Below are 14,619 nucleotides of genomic sequence, written 5' to 3' on the forward strand. Positions count from 1 at the left end.
TTAGAGAATGAAAGCGATTCGTTGTACCTTTCCCGACTCTTAATCCTTAATTTAAACACAGTCTCCCCCTTCCCGCGCGAAGCGCGGAAGCTTTGACGATTCGTTGTACCGTTCTCGACTCTTTTTCCCTCTTTCTTCCTACGTCCTCTTTCTTTTTTTTCTTCTCTTTCTCTCTCTTTTTTTTTTTGGCCGGCGTTTTGGGGGGGGCGACCGCCCCCACCGCCCCCCCCTGGCTACGCGCCTGTGGAAATGTCAAAAAAAATTGCGCGCGAGCATAACTTGAAAACGGGGAATGTTGATATCGGACAACAGAAGTGAAGCCTGAGTATGTCCCCTTTCCAAAATTGTGCCTGCTTGTAGGTACCAATACACTGAGTACAATGCTTCTAATGACCTTGTCAGTATTGGTAAGTTGAAATAACGGTCTGCCCGATTTTCAAATCCCCCCCCCCCCCCCCTATTGGAAAATCCTGGATACGCGCCTGTGAAGTGCCACCAATGGGAAATTGTGTTGTGCCTAAATTCACCGATTTTCTTTCTCGTCGGTGTAATATCAGAGCGCTAAATGAAAATAACAGGTCCCCATGCATGGTCAAACTATAGTTATGATTATCTCACATCCCGGCACCCCCCCCCCCCCCCCCCCCCCCCCACTCCGAGAACGGACGGACCACATGCGTGTTACCAAAATGTCCTTTTCGTAACAAAAGAAAAAGGTCGACCCGTATTGACTTTACACACCGGACTTTTGCTGAAGGGGGGGGGGGGTCGCTTGGAACACGCATATGCGTACCCTAAATAACACTGAGTGGGGGGGGGGGGGTCTCACATTCTCTCGATTCTACAAACAGATCATCGAAACACTATTTGGTCCTCGGTGTGACCGTCATGGTCTAGACCCAGAAAGGGACGGATCCAGCCGGGGGCAAGGGAGGAAGGGTGGGGCCGGGGAGGGGTGTATGTAGCTTTATTTTTGTATAATCAACATCCCCCCCCCCCCCTTGAGCAAAAATAATTAAATAACAGAACGAAACAGTTGTGTGAAGGGTTTTCTAATTTGTTTTTGTACAGCCTCCGAACCCCCCCCCCCCCTGGATCCACCCCTGGACCCAATAGCGGTCGCATGTATTCATGCCCTGACCCTACCCTCCTCCCCCCCCCCCAAAAAAAAAGCCATAACCGTTCATTCATAATACTAGTCCTATACATGAATTCGGTTGAATTAATGAACGTGTGTAATTCTACTGTATTCATGTTCGTGTGTACATTGACTGTATATTCAACAATGCTGTGTAATCGTCCATGACCTAGCATCGTTTTTCCATTCATGAATGAACCTGCATTCAATCAGCAGATGTATGAGATTTATTGTATTATTACCAACGCTCCTTCTCTCCCCTTTCCTTTTCTTCTCTGCAAGTCACTCTTTTGTATTTTTATAGTTGAGGGCTGCTGGCACGTCAAGCTACTTTGCTTATTTCTGTAGCCCTCCTGCATCTAATGTATGTTAATTATGCATTCAATGTATTTGTTTAAATTCAATATATTTGTTTAATATCGTTTATTATCTGTATAAAATTATATGCACTTGAAATATTGTATCAAGCCATATTATATTCATGAAACTGTATGATGAAAAAAAGAAAAAAGATGCAGAAACCAATAAATCAAATCAAATCAAATCAAATCAAAACTTTCAACCAATAGTAAAATAGGCCCTAACCCCCCCCCCCCCCCCCCCCATCAAGAAAGTTAGATATTGAAGAAGATTGAAGAGCATAATTACGATCGAAGTCATTAAGGTCGAATCCAAGGAAAGTATAGGGACACCCCCCCCCCCTCCCCTCCCCTGACCCCAAGAATCCACCACATCGTCTGTTCCTATATGGATCGGTAGGAATCGGCCGCCCTCGATCCGCCCTCCCCCTTTCGGCGTCCTTTGACAAAGGGGGACGAGAGAGAGACGGAAGAATTAAGGGAAAAGAAGGAGAAAAGAAGGTAAAAGAAGAGATGAAAAGAAAATTAGAGAGGGAGAGAGGGAAATCATATCTTTTTTTTTTAAATATCGCTATATACATAAATCAATGTATGCAGATTGGAAGGGGGGCAAGTATAACCGTAGTTTAACTAGTTACACTGTTGCAAAAAAAAACGTCCTTGAGAAAGTGTGTGTAAGTCGCTCAAGACAACGTTCTTAAAAGGTTCTGCATAGCTAAAACTCGAGGGCGTACGTCTGCCCCGTTGCACCACAGGGGCACTTAAGGTGGGCCGCCCCTAGACCAGTAGATCTCAGATTATATTATACCAAAAATAAAAGAAAAGTATGAATTTACAAATAGTTCCCAAAAAAAAAGAAAAAAAAGAAAAAAAGTGAAAGGAGTAAATATTCTAAAAAAAGAATGAAACGCCGATAATACCAAACAACGACAACAACCAGGTTGGCAGGACTCGCGCTTAATTACGCGCACACGTTGCTTCGGCCCCTCTTTTTGAAAATTTGGACCCGCGGCGCTGCCTTGAAATATACCTGTACTTTATTATGTCCCACTGTGATTGATATTCGCCACTGAGCTTAATTCCAACCTATAATATACAAGATAACAGATCAAAATTAAGTCAGCTCGAGCTGGATAACCTATGAAAGCTCGAGAGCTTATTTTCAGTGGGGTCCCCTATAGACACAATTAGTTAAAATAGTAATATAAGAAAAAGAAAAAGAAATACTTATTAAAGCTAATAATAAATGTTAACGGCCTTAATTACCAAGCTAATATAGTCAGTGTCGTAAAGTGAAGAGATTCATGCAGAAATTTACCTAGATCTAGACTATAAACAATGTGAACAATGTATATAAAATACCCCAAAGAAATTAGAGAAAGGTACGAAATGAGAGAGAGTGTGTGGGATATAATGTGCAGAGATATCCGAGAGAGAGAGTAAAAGAGAGAGAGAGAGAAATGAGAAGCTGGTGAGATGCATGGAAGGTGATAGGTGACGTGACCTTTCATGGTCTTTGTTTCGAGCCATGGAACAAGCTTTCGATCGTAACGTACGCGCGCAAAATACGTGTTCAAAGGTCGTTCGTATTGGGGTCATATGACGAATTCGTGACCTAACCCATGTCATATATGCCGAGCATTTTGTATACAGTGTAGACCCTAGGCACAGAAAAACTTCGCTGATTGCAAAAGGCCAGGGCCTTATTTCGATCTTATTAAAAATCTACATTATGCTGCCGTCTGGATGATCACATGATGAATTAAACGTCTCAGGAATTGTTAAAAGTTTGAAGGTGAGGAAATTAGTGATTTATTCTTGTACAAAGCCAAGGCCAAGCAAGCAAGCGAAGCCAGGCTAACCCACGTCCACTCCAGCTAAGCATATTACTGAGTCAATGCTAATGCTATTGACCTCTAGCAGTGCACTACGTGTTAATAGGCAGCATTTAAATACATGAATAGTTAATACACTCACAACACGCAAATGCAAACAATTCTGCCGATGCGGCTGATCGGCAAGTTTGACAGTAGACTCACAATTTGAATTTTTAAATTATTCTTTCTAACATCGGACAGTTGGAAAAATGGTATTTTATTGCTATTTAGGTGTCATTAATCGTCACTAAAGTACCTATTTTGGGTGAAATCAGTCGAGTTTTGTGCAGTGATGTCTGAAATGTTGAGAATCAATAGCACAGCTTTTAATACACGGCCAGGATAGTAATGCACCTATGTGTGGGCTAACCATTCTAACTGTGATGTATTCTAAGTAAGTGTAGTCTAGGCCTACTGTCGACTGACAGTGTAGACCAAAATTTTCAGTCCCTCTAATCGTCGGTTGTTCCACTGAGACTACGTCTGGCTCCACTAGACCTCCGATTAATGTCAACAAATGTCAGTTTTTTTAAAGAAATGACCCATATCAGACGGTTATTTCTGTCTACTGACAGTGCAGCTGCTGCAGTACTACTACTAGTACTAGTAGCTTGCAGTGAGCTGAGCTACTCTACTCAGCGCTTATTTACGCCACAGCAGCCGTGCAGGCGCAGACACAATGCAGTGCTTACATTTTTATTTCAGACGAGTGTCTGATCAACTTTTTCAATTTCCCCTTTTGGATTGTTTTTCATTATCATGGTTGGATAATTGAAATAATCAACGGCGCTAGTTCAGAAGTCTGTCCAAAATTTGACCCGTAACTCCGCGTGGAGATACCCTACTAAAACATACCCAAAATGAAGTTAATATTGTCCAAACAAAGGTCATGATTTAAAATTTGATATGTTTGATACCTGTTTTGTGTCAATTTTCTTATCTTACAATTACATGTAGATCTACATACCGTCCTGACGGTAGGTGCGTGCGCGCGTGTGTTAGTTAGCGCCTGTAATCTTAGTTTACGGTCGCTAACTGAACACACGCGCGCGCCCGCACCTACCGTCAGTATGGTATGCAATTGTATTGTGCTGCAGTTTGCTGTGAATCCCGTGAGAAAGTGCATATTATAAGTATTCGTTTTTAGGAAAAATACTCCAAAAATATAAGAAAATTGACACGAAACAGGTAATGAACATATTGACTTTTAAATCATGAGTTCATGACCTTTATTTGGACATTTGATGAATATTTAGCCTACTTCATTTTGAGTATGTGTTAGTAGGGTATCTCCAGGCCGGAGTTACGGGTCAAATTTTGGATAGACTTCTGAACTAGCGCCAAATCAACCAAATCAACTAGCGCCAAATTTCAAGGCTCACCGATGTTTCAATCAAAAGATACAGCCCAGTCCCCCCCCCCCCCCCCAAAAAAAAAAAAAAAATCTAGTCAATATTCATCTAGATCTAGGGACACAGAGAATTTAAGCTTAGTTACATTTAGCGCATGCGCAGATTGCTTATCCGATCTCCGCCTCATTTTCATAAGTTGGCGCCTAGCCTAGCCGACATGGGCCCTTCAGATTGGCTATCGCTGTTCACTCAATGCTATAATATAAGATATTTGTGCGAGGAGCAAGCTTGCGATTTTCTGTTTTTTTTCGATTGAAAAATTATGATATTTCAGTCAAACCCTCTATTTTTTTTCACTATATTTCACTTAAGTATAATTTTCACTTAACTATTTTTTACGATTCTTATTTTCATCATATTTAAGGTACAAACTGGAAATTTATTCTGAGATGTTTGTTGATTTTTCTATCTTATGTGTTTGCAATGCTGTGTGTGCTTCAGTTATGTGTGAAGACGTGTCAAAATCTCTGTTGTGTGAGGTTATATTACGTAATGACTTTGCCATTGAACTTAAGTTGCGCTAAGTTGTGTTTAAGTAAAGTAGTTCCTCTCGCACTGAAATTCGAAGCCGCTCGAGCGGATCGGCCAATGAGAGCGTGTGAACTCGATGTACAGCGCTCAATGCGCAATGTTCTCCGTGAGGGAGGCCAATAACAAAATCTAACATTTTAATTAGTCATTTCTCATCGTTATAACTAGTTTTAAAGGAAAGTAAACAAGGACAAAAAAGTGGTACACGCCGAGTTATAAATTTTGCTCAAAAGCTGCACAGCACGATATATGCAAAGCGTGGAGTAAGGGTATTTTCGAACTGTAACTGCTCGTGATCCCTTGGGACTAGAGAAAAAAATAAGCGCATGGATCTGTTCCTTACAGCTGGCCCAACTTATCCCTCAGGGGGCTCGATCACTTTGTGAAATTGGGAAATCTCTGAGTTACCATGGAAACAATGTTTAAATCTCTGTTTTGATCAAGATATTCTTAGAATTTTTGGGGTGAGCCCCTTTACGGAATTTGGAGAAAAACCTACTCTTTCATATGACACCTCACTTACTGAGTATCACCTTCAGGATCACGAGCAGTATTGGTTTGAATCTCATTTTGTTAAAGGTAATACAAAGTTTTGGGAAATTTTGAAAATTGGGTGGAAAGTGATTCTTTACAATTTTGATATATTTGGATGCCCCTGTGGATGTATTATAAGCACTACAAAATAGAGCCCCTAAAACACTTGTGCTTTCGAGAAAAATTGAATTTAAAAATTTACCGGTGCTCCCGGTAAATTTTGATAAATTTCAAATAGCGCATACGGCCGTACAATGGTAGCTGCGACCATGGAAATATCAGAATATGTAGTTATGATATATAATTTCTAAATGGGAATAGCTTGTCGGTCAATTTTAGTCAAGAAACCGTGTTTTATAGCGTAATTAACATCTTGACCTTGAGAAGGAGCTATACAAAATAGAGAGTGTATTATTCACAATTTCTTTAATTTTAGACTCGATTTCAACCGCGACAACAATCACTGAATATTGTAGGATCAAATATGTTTCCAATATGTTCATTCGAACCAAATTCATGACCCCATACCAAAACTTTGTATTACCTTTAATAAAATCAGTGACCAATTTTGCAATGCACATGGACTGCATAGGGATGTGTGCACTCTCTATGGGAAGAATTTTAGCACACAAAAAAACAAAAATAGTTTTGGACTTTCAGCTCATGCCAACCCCATTTCTTATCAATGGGCGAAAGTGCCCACAGGCTTTCTGATTTTCAACGTTTTGGTAACATTTCAAGAGGATTGGATTATGAAATTTAAAATTTGCATTGTGAAACCTAGTGTTAGAATAAGCAACTTTAAAAAAATTAGGCTCTAAAACACTAAGGATTTCGAGAAATTAAAATATCAAATTTATCAGTGCTCCTGTTAAATTTCAAATAGCGCCTACGGCTATACAATGGTAGTTGCGACCATGATAATATTGAATATGCAGTTCTGATATACAATTTCCAATAGAAAATCTGCCAATTTTAGTCAAGAAACATGTCTTGAAGCTAAAGTAATCTCAATCAATCCATCAATCAATCTTTAGAGAGAGCTATACAATAAAGAGTCTATTATTCACAATTTCATCACTTTAGACCCAATTTCAATCCTGGGATCGCATACATGTATACTTCTAATATGTTCATTTGAACCAAATTCATGGCCCCATACCAAAACTTTATATTACAATGTACCTTTAAGTTCCGAAAGGCAATTAATCTGAATAAAAATTTTAACAAGAATCAATTATCTAAATAACATTTGATCACAATCAAATACAATTTGTCATATTAAAATCCTAGCTATGAGCTGAAGTGCACTTTGAATTTGCTGAAGTATTTCTTGTTACCTGATTTTAAGCATTATATAAAAAAAAAAAGGAAGCAAATTTACAAGCAAAGTGCACATCTTAAAGGAATTTCTTGTACTCAAATTAATTACACCAAGGCTCAGACATGAACACATGAACATGACTGAACACGACCTGAAGGAAAAACACTTTGAAATCCATTAAGAAGATTGTTTTCATATGCGTTTTTAAGGAGGGAAAAATTAATGGTATCATATGACAAAGGATAATTGAGATATTGACGATTGTGAGGGTAAGAACTAAAAAGGGCATATTTTGTCATTCTTATGAATAGTAATTTTGAATTTTCCAAAACTGCAGCTTTTTGAAAGTTCATACCTGATAGTTTGGTGTTATTTCCACAGGAATCAGAATATGGGGCAAATTATATTGTGGTAAAGTGGGGAAAGTATGGGCACGTACATGTAAGGCAGAAAACTAGCCAAGAGAATATGACATTCTCCTCCCAGTATGGGCATCCTTTTCAATCACAAAATTGGCATTTTTCCATTGCTCAAGGGTTATTTATTGTTTCTGGGAAAATATGAGGGTGAACTGCTGTACCGCCCCTCTCATCTAGGAAATTCTGTATTCACCCCTGCTATTTATAACGAATATATAGTGGAAATCTTGCAAAATAATCTTTTAAAGCTTACATTTCCCTTAGGTCCCATAGGTTCGAATGTGATACTATTAAACATTTTCACTGTTTTACCCAAATTTAGAACAAACAGATTTTGACATAGCATTTTCAAATGTTGCTGGATGAAGTGTGTGGATTAATTGCATCAAAGTATCACTTTAAAGTACATTACTTTTACTTCATGAAAAGCAAAGAATTATTTTCTTACAGTTCATATAGTTCACTCACAGTAGTCATTTGTTTTGAGGGTTTCGTTTTTGCTGGGATGCGCTGTAGAGTAAAAACAACTGCTATCCCTGATACATATTTACCAAGAAGTCATTGCATAGAATGGAATCTCTGAATTACAACCCCTATATTTTGTTTGTCTTTTGCAGGTACTGATAGATCAGAAGCCCAACAGCCATGGACAGTCCGAGGGGCCTCGATAAAGGAGAAGAGGTCAGAATGTCTCCCAAACTCTCCTCCAGAAGAAAGAGGAGTCGCCCTGTGAAGTTCAATCAAGATTATGTTATGACGGATGACCTGCCGCATATTTCTGCTTACCTTTCACCGGTCTCTGCTGAGAAGCAATCTTATGAAAGCTCAGACAGCTACATAGGCACAGAGCCAGCAGATTTCCTTCAAGATCTATCTCCATCTTCCTCAACAGGAAGAATCAAAAGACAGGTTACTTCCATTAGAGATGTCTCCCTTATGAAAGGTAGTGCTTCAAAGAGAACCAAGGTAGAGGACAGTAGTCCTCAAGATTCCATTAAGTTGGAAGATAGTCCGGATGGACAACAGACAACATTCTCCAGTCTTTTACATACATTTGCATCTCAGGTGAACAATAGGGTTGAAACTAATGAACATCAATCCCCTTACAATGAGTCTTCTCTTGTTTCTAAAAATATTTGGCCCGTTACAAGTTCCATCCCTTCCACACCTCGAAGCATACAACATAGAGTGCAGTCAGGCACTTCCATGCAGAGCCAACATACTTCAGACTCACCTGCTTGTAACACCAGACAAGATATGTCTTTCTCGGGAATGTTGCAAAACTTTGTTTCTTGTGTGAATGACTCTCCTACGAGCACAAAGGATACTTCAGCTCCACGTTCGTCTTTGAAATCCTTGTTGACTCCAAAACAACACCCTGTTGATCGAATAAGCTCAACCTGTAGCAGCCCCTTTACAGGGAGTACAGCCACGCCTGTAGGCACAGAACAACAGTCCTTTGCAGGTCTCCTACATAGCTTTGCATCTGTAGTGGACAGAGGAAACCAGGAGTCTCTTCAAGATAAAAGGCATCGGCTTGGAAGGGATCACAGATCAAGTCCATCAGGGCAAGACCACACACCGAAAGGTTCAAAGTCTCTCCTTGATGTCTTACATGATACGATATCAAGAAGAGTTCTAGAAACTGCATCTTCTCCCAAGCAGGATGAATCAAGCCCCAAGACGAAATTCTCACAGTCCTCTCACAATACCCAGTTAGATAAGGTCATGCAATTCAACATGGACATTCCAGCTCAAGCTAATGCACCACTAGGCCGAGCAGAAAGAAGAGGAGGCATGGAAGATTTTTCGTCCTCAAGGTCGTTCCAAGCCAGAGCTGATAAATATGAAACTGAAGATGAACTGCATCCCAATAGCCACCAGTGGAGTCACATTAGAAATGTTCTACCTCCTCTTGATGATAATGAGGAGGAGACATACCTTGACAAAAGTCAACAAAATCAATTGGATGACACCATGCATCCTGTTCCAAACATCAAGATGGAACCTCGAGATGAAGAACCCCGTGCAGAATCCAACTACAGTCAAGAAGCTCCTGAGCAGCAGAGTCAGTATTTACTTGGTGGTGCAGCAAGCCTTGATGAAGATGACGAACCAGAGAGTAGCTATCTTCAAGTAATGATCAAGCAAGAACCAGCCAATGGCCCTTTGGGTAGTAGTGAGTGGGAGAAGTCTGGTAAGGATGTGAATTCCACTTTAAGGGAAAGGCTTCTCATGAGAATCGGATCCCGACAGTCCCTCCATCAGTCTCAGTCTCAGTTACAGTCCAGTAGTTCTACACCGTCAACTGAGACACGACTTATTCATCAAGACAGTGAGGAGAGTTCTTCAAGCCATCTACCAGGTGAATCATCTAGCAGTAGACAACCACTGTCAAACCAGGGAGGAATAGTTTCACATTTATTGAGTACAGAGAATTCTTCCAACTGGAGAAACAAAGGAGCTGCCTCCTTTGCTGATCTCCTGCACAACATCACATCTTCAATGCTGGAACAGGATGTGAAAGATGATAAGGAAGAGGCATCTCAGCATAATCAGAAATCAATAAAGCAAGAGCCAATAATGAGTGATGAACAACCTCAAGTAGGATCTGTCCAGGACTGTGAATCAGCCCAAGAGCATCTTGGCTCTCTATCACTTACTTCTTTACTAAAAAAGGAACTAGCCAGCTCTTTGAAAGACCCAGGTGAGAATAAAAAGGTCCCACGTTGTATTGCTCGACTACATAGCGGCCCTTCACAGTCTGCTGAATCCAGAGAACGGGAATTCTCAGATGGGAAAGGAACAAGAGCTCAGAAGAAGAAACCAGTATCATATGCCGAGGCCCCAAGTATGTCTTCATCGCCAAGTTTATCATCTGATGATGTAGACCAAACCAATATGCCAGATTTCCCCTCTCGCACTTCCAAACTTGTAAATTGTTTACCTACTCGAGCAAAGCATTCAAATTTAATGAAGCATAGGTGGAAGCGAGGCCAAAGATATGGCCTCAAAATCAAACAAGGATGGCCAAATAAGAGGAAAGATGATCTTCTTCAGAAGCGTAGTGAAATGAGAAATGTGCATGTCATTCGTAAGCCAAGTAGTTCAAGGCGATGTGACTCCAGCAGTCACAGTATAACCTCGCCTGCCCAGAAGAGAAGTGCAGAGACTGATACAATGTCCTTCACAGATATCCTTCAGAAACTTGCTCAGAAATGCCAAGCTGGTGGTCAAGATCCTGCACTACAAGGATCATTTGAGCAACAGTCAAATGATACGTCTGTAGTCTACTCACCTCATAATCAGACAGATCCTACCATGCGTAACAGACAGCAGGTCAGCGAAAGAGAAAGGTCCCCTTCTTTCCACTCAGATGTGCTCCCCAACGTTCCTAGTTCTGCAAACCTAAAGAACCTTCTTCTACAACAAAGCTCTCTGACTCCGGTGCGTCCCAACGTCGGATCTCCCTCAAGAACTTCCTCTACTTCTGGGACATCAAGAGATGTTTCATTTTCAGACATCATGCAGAACATGGCTTCCACAGTTACAAAGAAGAGAGGAAGCTCTACTGTCACTGAAGATCTTACCTCCCTTGTTCCTCCTGCACCCTGGGTAAAGTCCATGTCAGGAAACTGGCTGCGTTTTATACTCATTGGCCAAGATGAAAACCCAACAATCAACATGTCTGTGTCCATTAACTTGTGGAACACCATCCATGAGGTTAAAATCCACTGCCATCATCTGGAAGTCCCCGCCAATCACTGGATATTCCGAAGGTTTGGCAAACGCATCCACACCAAAGCAGCCCTTCAGGGTGTCCTGCAGGCCATCTCCAATGGATGCTCTGTCTGCGAGGGAACAACGCGAGGTGATCTTGTCCATATGTACCGCAACAAGCTGGCCTCGACTTCCCGATGGCAGGCTGCTGCCTTACTGGAGGACAGCTTTGGAACAGCGACAATACGCTCCAGCCAGTGTGAGCTCCTTGTTTCTGGGTTGAGGCGCTCCCGAGAAAAGAGGTGCTCCAAATGCTCAAAGTTTGTTGATAGGAAGCTCAAGGCTGTTATGTATCATATGAAAAAAAAGCTTGGTTTAAGTTGATAAAATCCGCTTTGCCCTGCCTGTCTTGAAAGCAGGCTTTGTAAGATATATGCAGTATTCGGGTCATTTAACATTTGATATCACGGGACTAACCAATAAAGGGAAGATTTATAAGATTACTAAATTGTATTTGTTGGAATATTTTATATGGGGCTCGTTGCTGGTAATCAAGATTTTGAGACTTCCACTCTTGTTTGTGGTGCTTTGAGATTTTGGTAAACTATCACAAACAAACACTGATAAGAATTTATTTTAAATTATACCCTATTATTTATTTAGTTTATGTGAAAAGTATACCATTACCTTGAGAAAGATGTACAAGTAAACCATTACAAAATTTTTAACATTTTCAGGAAAATTTTATGTAGTATAAATTAAAGGGTTGAGATCATAACTGATTGTTTCTGTCCTTCAGCTTGTCCTGATTAGGACAGGATTAACCCAAATCAAATATTCTTCTATTTGCATTCCCTCTGCACGGGATACAAGCCTACATTTTATGTTCAAATTTCTGGCTATATTTGTAACTATTGATGTGTGATGTATTCAAAATTTTGAATGCAATGTTAATTGCTATTTTTGCTAATCGAGTTTGTGGGAACTTTATGGTAGTTTGGAGTTTAATGGAGAATGCTATGTCATGTGTTTCCAGAAAGGCTACTGTGTGATCTCGTCACTGTAAAAAACTGGTCTCTTCAGTCACCCAGTGGAAGAAAAGGTGTCCTCTGTAGACAGATCATGAGATGGCCTTTCTAGACAGGTTCCAATATTTCCAACAGGAGGCGCGATAGCTCAGTTTAATAGTAGAGCAGTGGTCTTGTTATCCGGTGACCTGGGTTCGAAACCAAGGTGATGCGGTAGTGCCCTTTGATAAGGTATTAATCCTCACTACCAGGTCTCTCAGAGAGGACCTAAAGCCGTCGGTCCTCTGGTTGCCTACTAACAACCATTTATGCTTTCTTAGCAGTCAGGTAAAATAACCACCACTACACACTACAACTAGAGGGGAAACAATAGCTCGTCCAACAACTTTTGACAGGTCGCCATTGAGATACAAATGTAAATTTGACCAGAACTATTTGAACACATTTGAGATGACTCTGTTCCATTTCTGATAATGCCTTCCCATTGGGGTTGAATCAGAAGAAATCTATGCCCTAGCTTTTAATGGACTAGTATTTGTTTTTTGTTATTGTCACACATTTATCATTTAAACATGTATCCTCAGTGGCCACTAAGTTATATTTGACTAGTCTTCTTTAAACAAATGGCTCAATTCTTTTTCTCAAGCATTTCCATTGGGTTTAATCAAACGTCATGTCTGGCTTGTCTTTCAAGGGACAAGTATGGAAAAGAAAAATTCTCTTCAATCTCATTTCATACTACACTACATGGTGATGCCTAGTTTAAGTGTAAGAATTTCAGAGTTTGTTTTAAAGCAATTTGTTAATATGCGTACCTATATGCAAAGGAACATTTGTACTGCAACAAGGTTTAGAAACTTTGTTGCAGTTACAAGTCTTTATTTTAGATTCATTTTAGTGGGTGATAGATATACAATGCTGTGCAAGTATAAGTTAAAATTTCAATTTGAGTTTTGAATTTAATTTTTTTAATTTTGTGCAATCAAATAGTTATAATGTTATTTGTTTGTTTTTTTGAAAATATTTTAATATTTTTAAATGTGTTTGATAGATGTGGAGTTGTTAAAATTGTATATGATGTATTATTTATATTTTATTTGGTATCACTGTTAAAGTCTATTTTGATTCATTTATTTATTAGATCTTTGTATATTTGGATTTGGGGTGTTTTGTATCATCCATTGGTAAAGTGGTTAGGGAAACATGTACATTTACAATTAACTTTGCATAACTCAAAGTTGACTAAATTTGAAGGGCCAAACCATGCAAAACATGTATTATTTACATTTCCTAAGTCAAATTATGCGTAAGTCAAACCATCTTTTGCAGCCCAACAGATTCGACTTATGCGGAAATAACTCTATTGAAGGTTGCATATTTTGTATTGAAATGGGCAACTTGCATGTACAAGGGTAATATGCTTCCATTAGCAATGCTTAAGTGTAAATACGAGCACACAAAGGTCTGAACAACATTTTAGGCACTAATATTCTTTTGAGATATGTCCCTAACCATACCTTAGTTTTTTTTTTCAAGAATATTAGTGTTGGTTTGCAACTTTTTTCTTTTTTTCTTTTTTTTTTTTTGGGGGGGGGGGGGTTGCAATCAGACATACTAGTACTTTGTAGCATATAATTACAGCAGGCTTTAAAACAGCTAGAATTGTTAAAATCAATGAAAACCTGCACTTGGTTGCCATATTGCCACATGCTATGTATTCTTTTCATGTAAAGTGTACAGAGTGCACTGTGATTTTATAATGACCTGACATATATGGGGTCAACAGAGGTCAACAGATGGAAAACGAATACCACATTGTACCTTTCGTTTGCAAGTGGCATACACTTGTACAGATGGTTTGATCAAGCCGTTGAGTTACAGGTTGGCTTGTATTCTGGTAGTGCATGGAAACTGCATTTCAAGAGGAACCTGAAAAGGTTAATGTTCTTTAATTGTTATCATGTACAGGTAGTCATGTTGTTTTGGGACCAGAAAACTTACTAAAAACTCCAATACCCTGTAAAAAAAAAAATGTAGAGGTTTACACTAATGGTGCTCCATATTTAATATTATAAATCAAGTGACTAACTCTACAACTTGGTCAAGGTTGAAACCTGGAATGAAGTTAGTCAGCTTCAATGAATACGGACCTAGGGCATTGGAGATATAATGTACATAATGTAAACTACAGGATTCATGACTTCTACCTGTACAACTCAATGGAAAGGTGTTTTTAAAGGTATTGGGAAATATTGCAACTGCATTTATGCAATTATA

General features: G+C 39.6%; 1 protein-coding gene across 1 annotated transcript; it reads left to right on the plus strand.

Moving 5' to 3' along the window:
• Nucleotides 1-3,040: 3,040 nt before the first annotated feature.
• Nucleotides 3,041-12,520, plus strand: LOC100894021. The gene is made up of 2 exons (XM_003731018.3): nt 3,041-3,292; nt 8,212-12,520. Exon 2 carries the CDS (start codon nt 8,240-8,242, stop codon nt 11,696-11,698), a length of 3,459 nt encoding a protein of 1,152 aa, XP_003731066.2. The 5' UTR covers nt 3,041-3,292; nt 8,212-8,239; the 3' UTR covers nt 11,699-12,520.
• Nucleotides 12,521-14,619: the final 2,099 nt, after the last annotated feature.

The sequence above is a fragment of the Strongylocentrotus purpuratus genome, unplaced genomic scaffold (genome assembly GCF_000002235.5).
Source record: "Strongylocentrotus purpuratus isolate Spur 01 unplaced genomic scaffold, Spur_5.0 spur5_scaffold_3, whole genome shotgun sequence".
NCBI classification, from domain to species: domain Eukaryota; kingdom Metazoa; phylum Echinodermata; class Echinoidea; order Camarodonta; family Strongylocentrotidae; genus Strongylocentrotus; species Strongylocentrotus purpuratus.

Coding starts and splice junctions, on each gene's coding strand:
- LOC100894021 (XM_003731018.3), top strand. CDS start 8,240: ATGGACAGTCCGAGGGGCCTCGATAAAGGAGAAGAGGTCAGAATGTCT.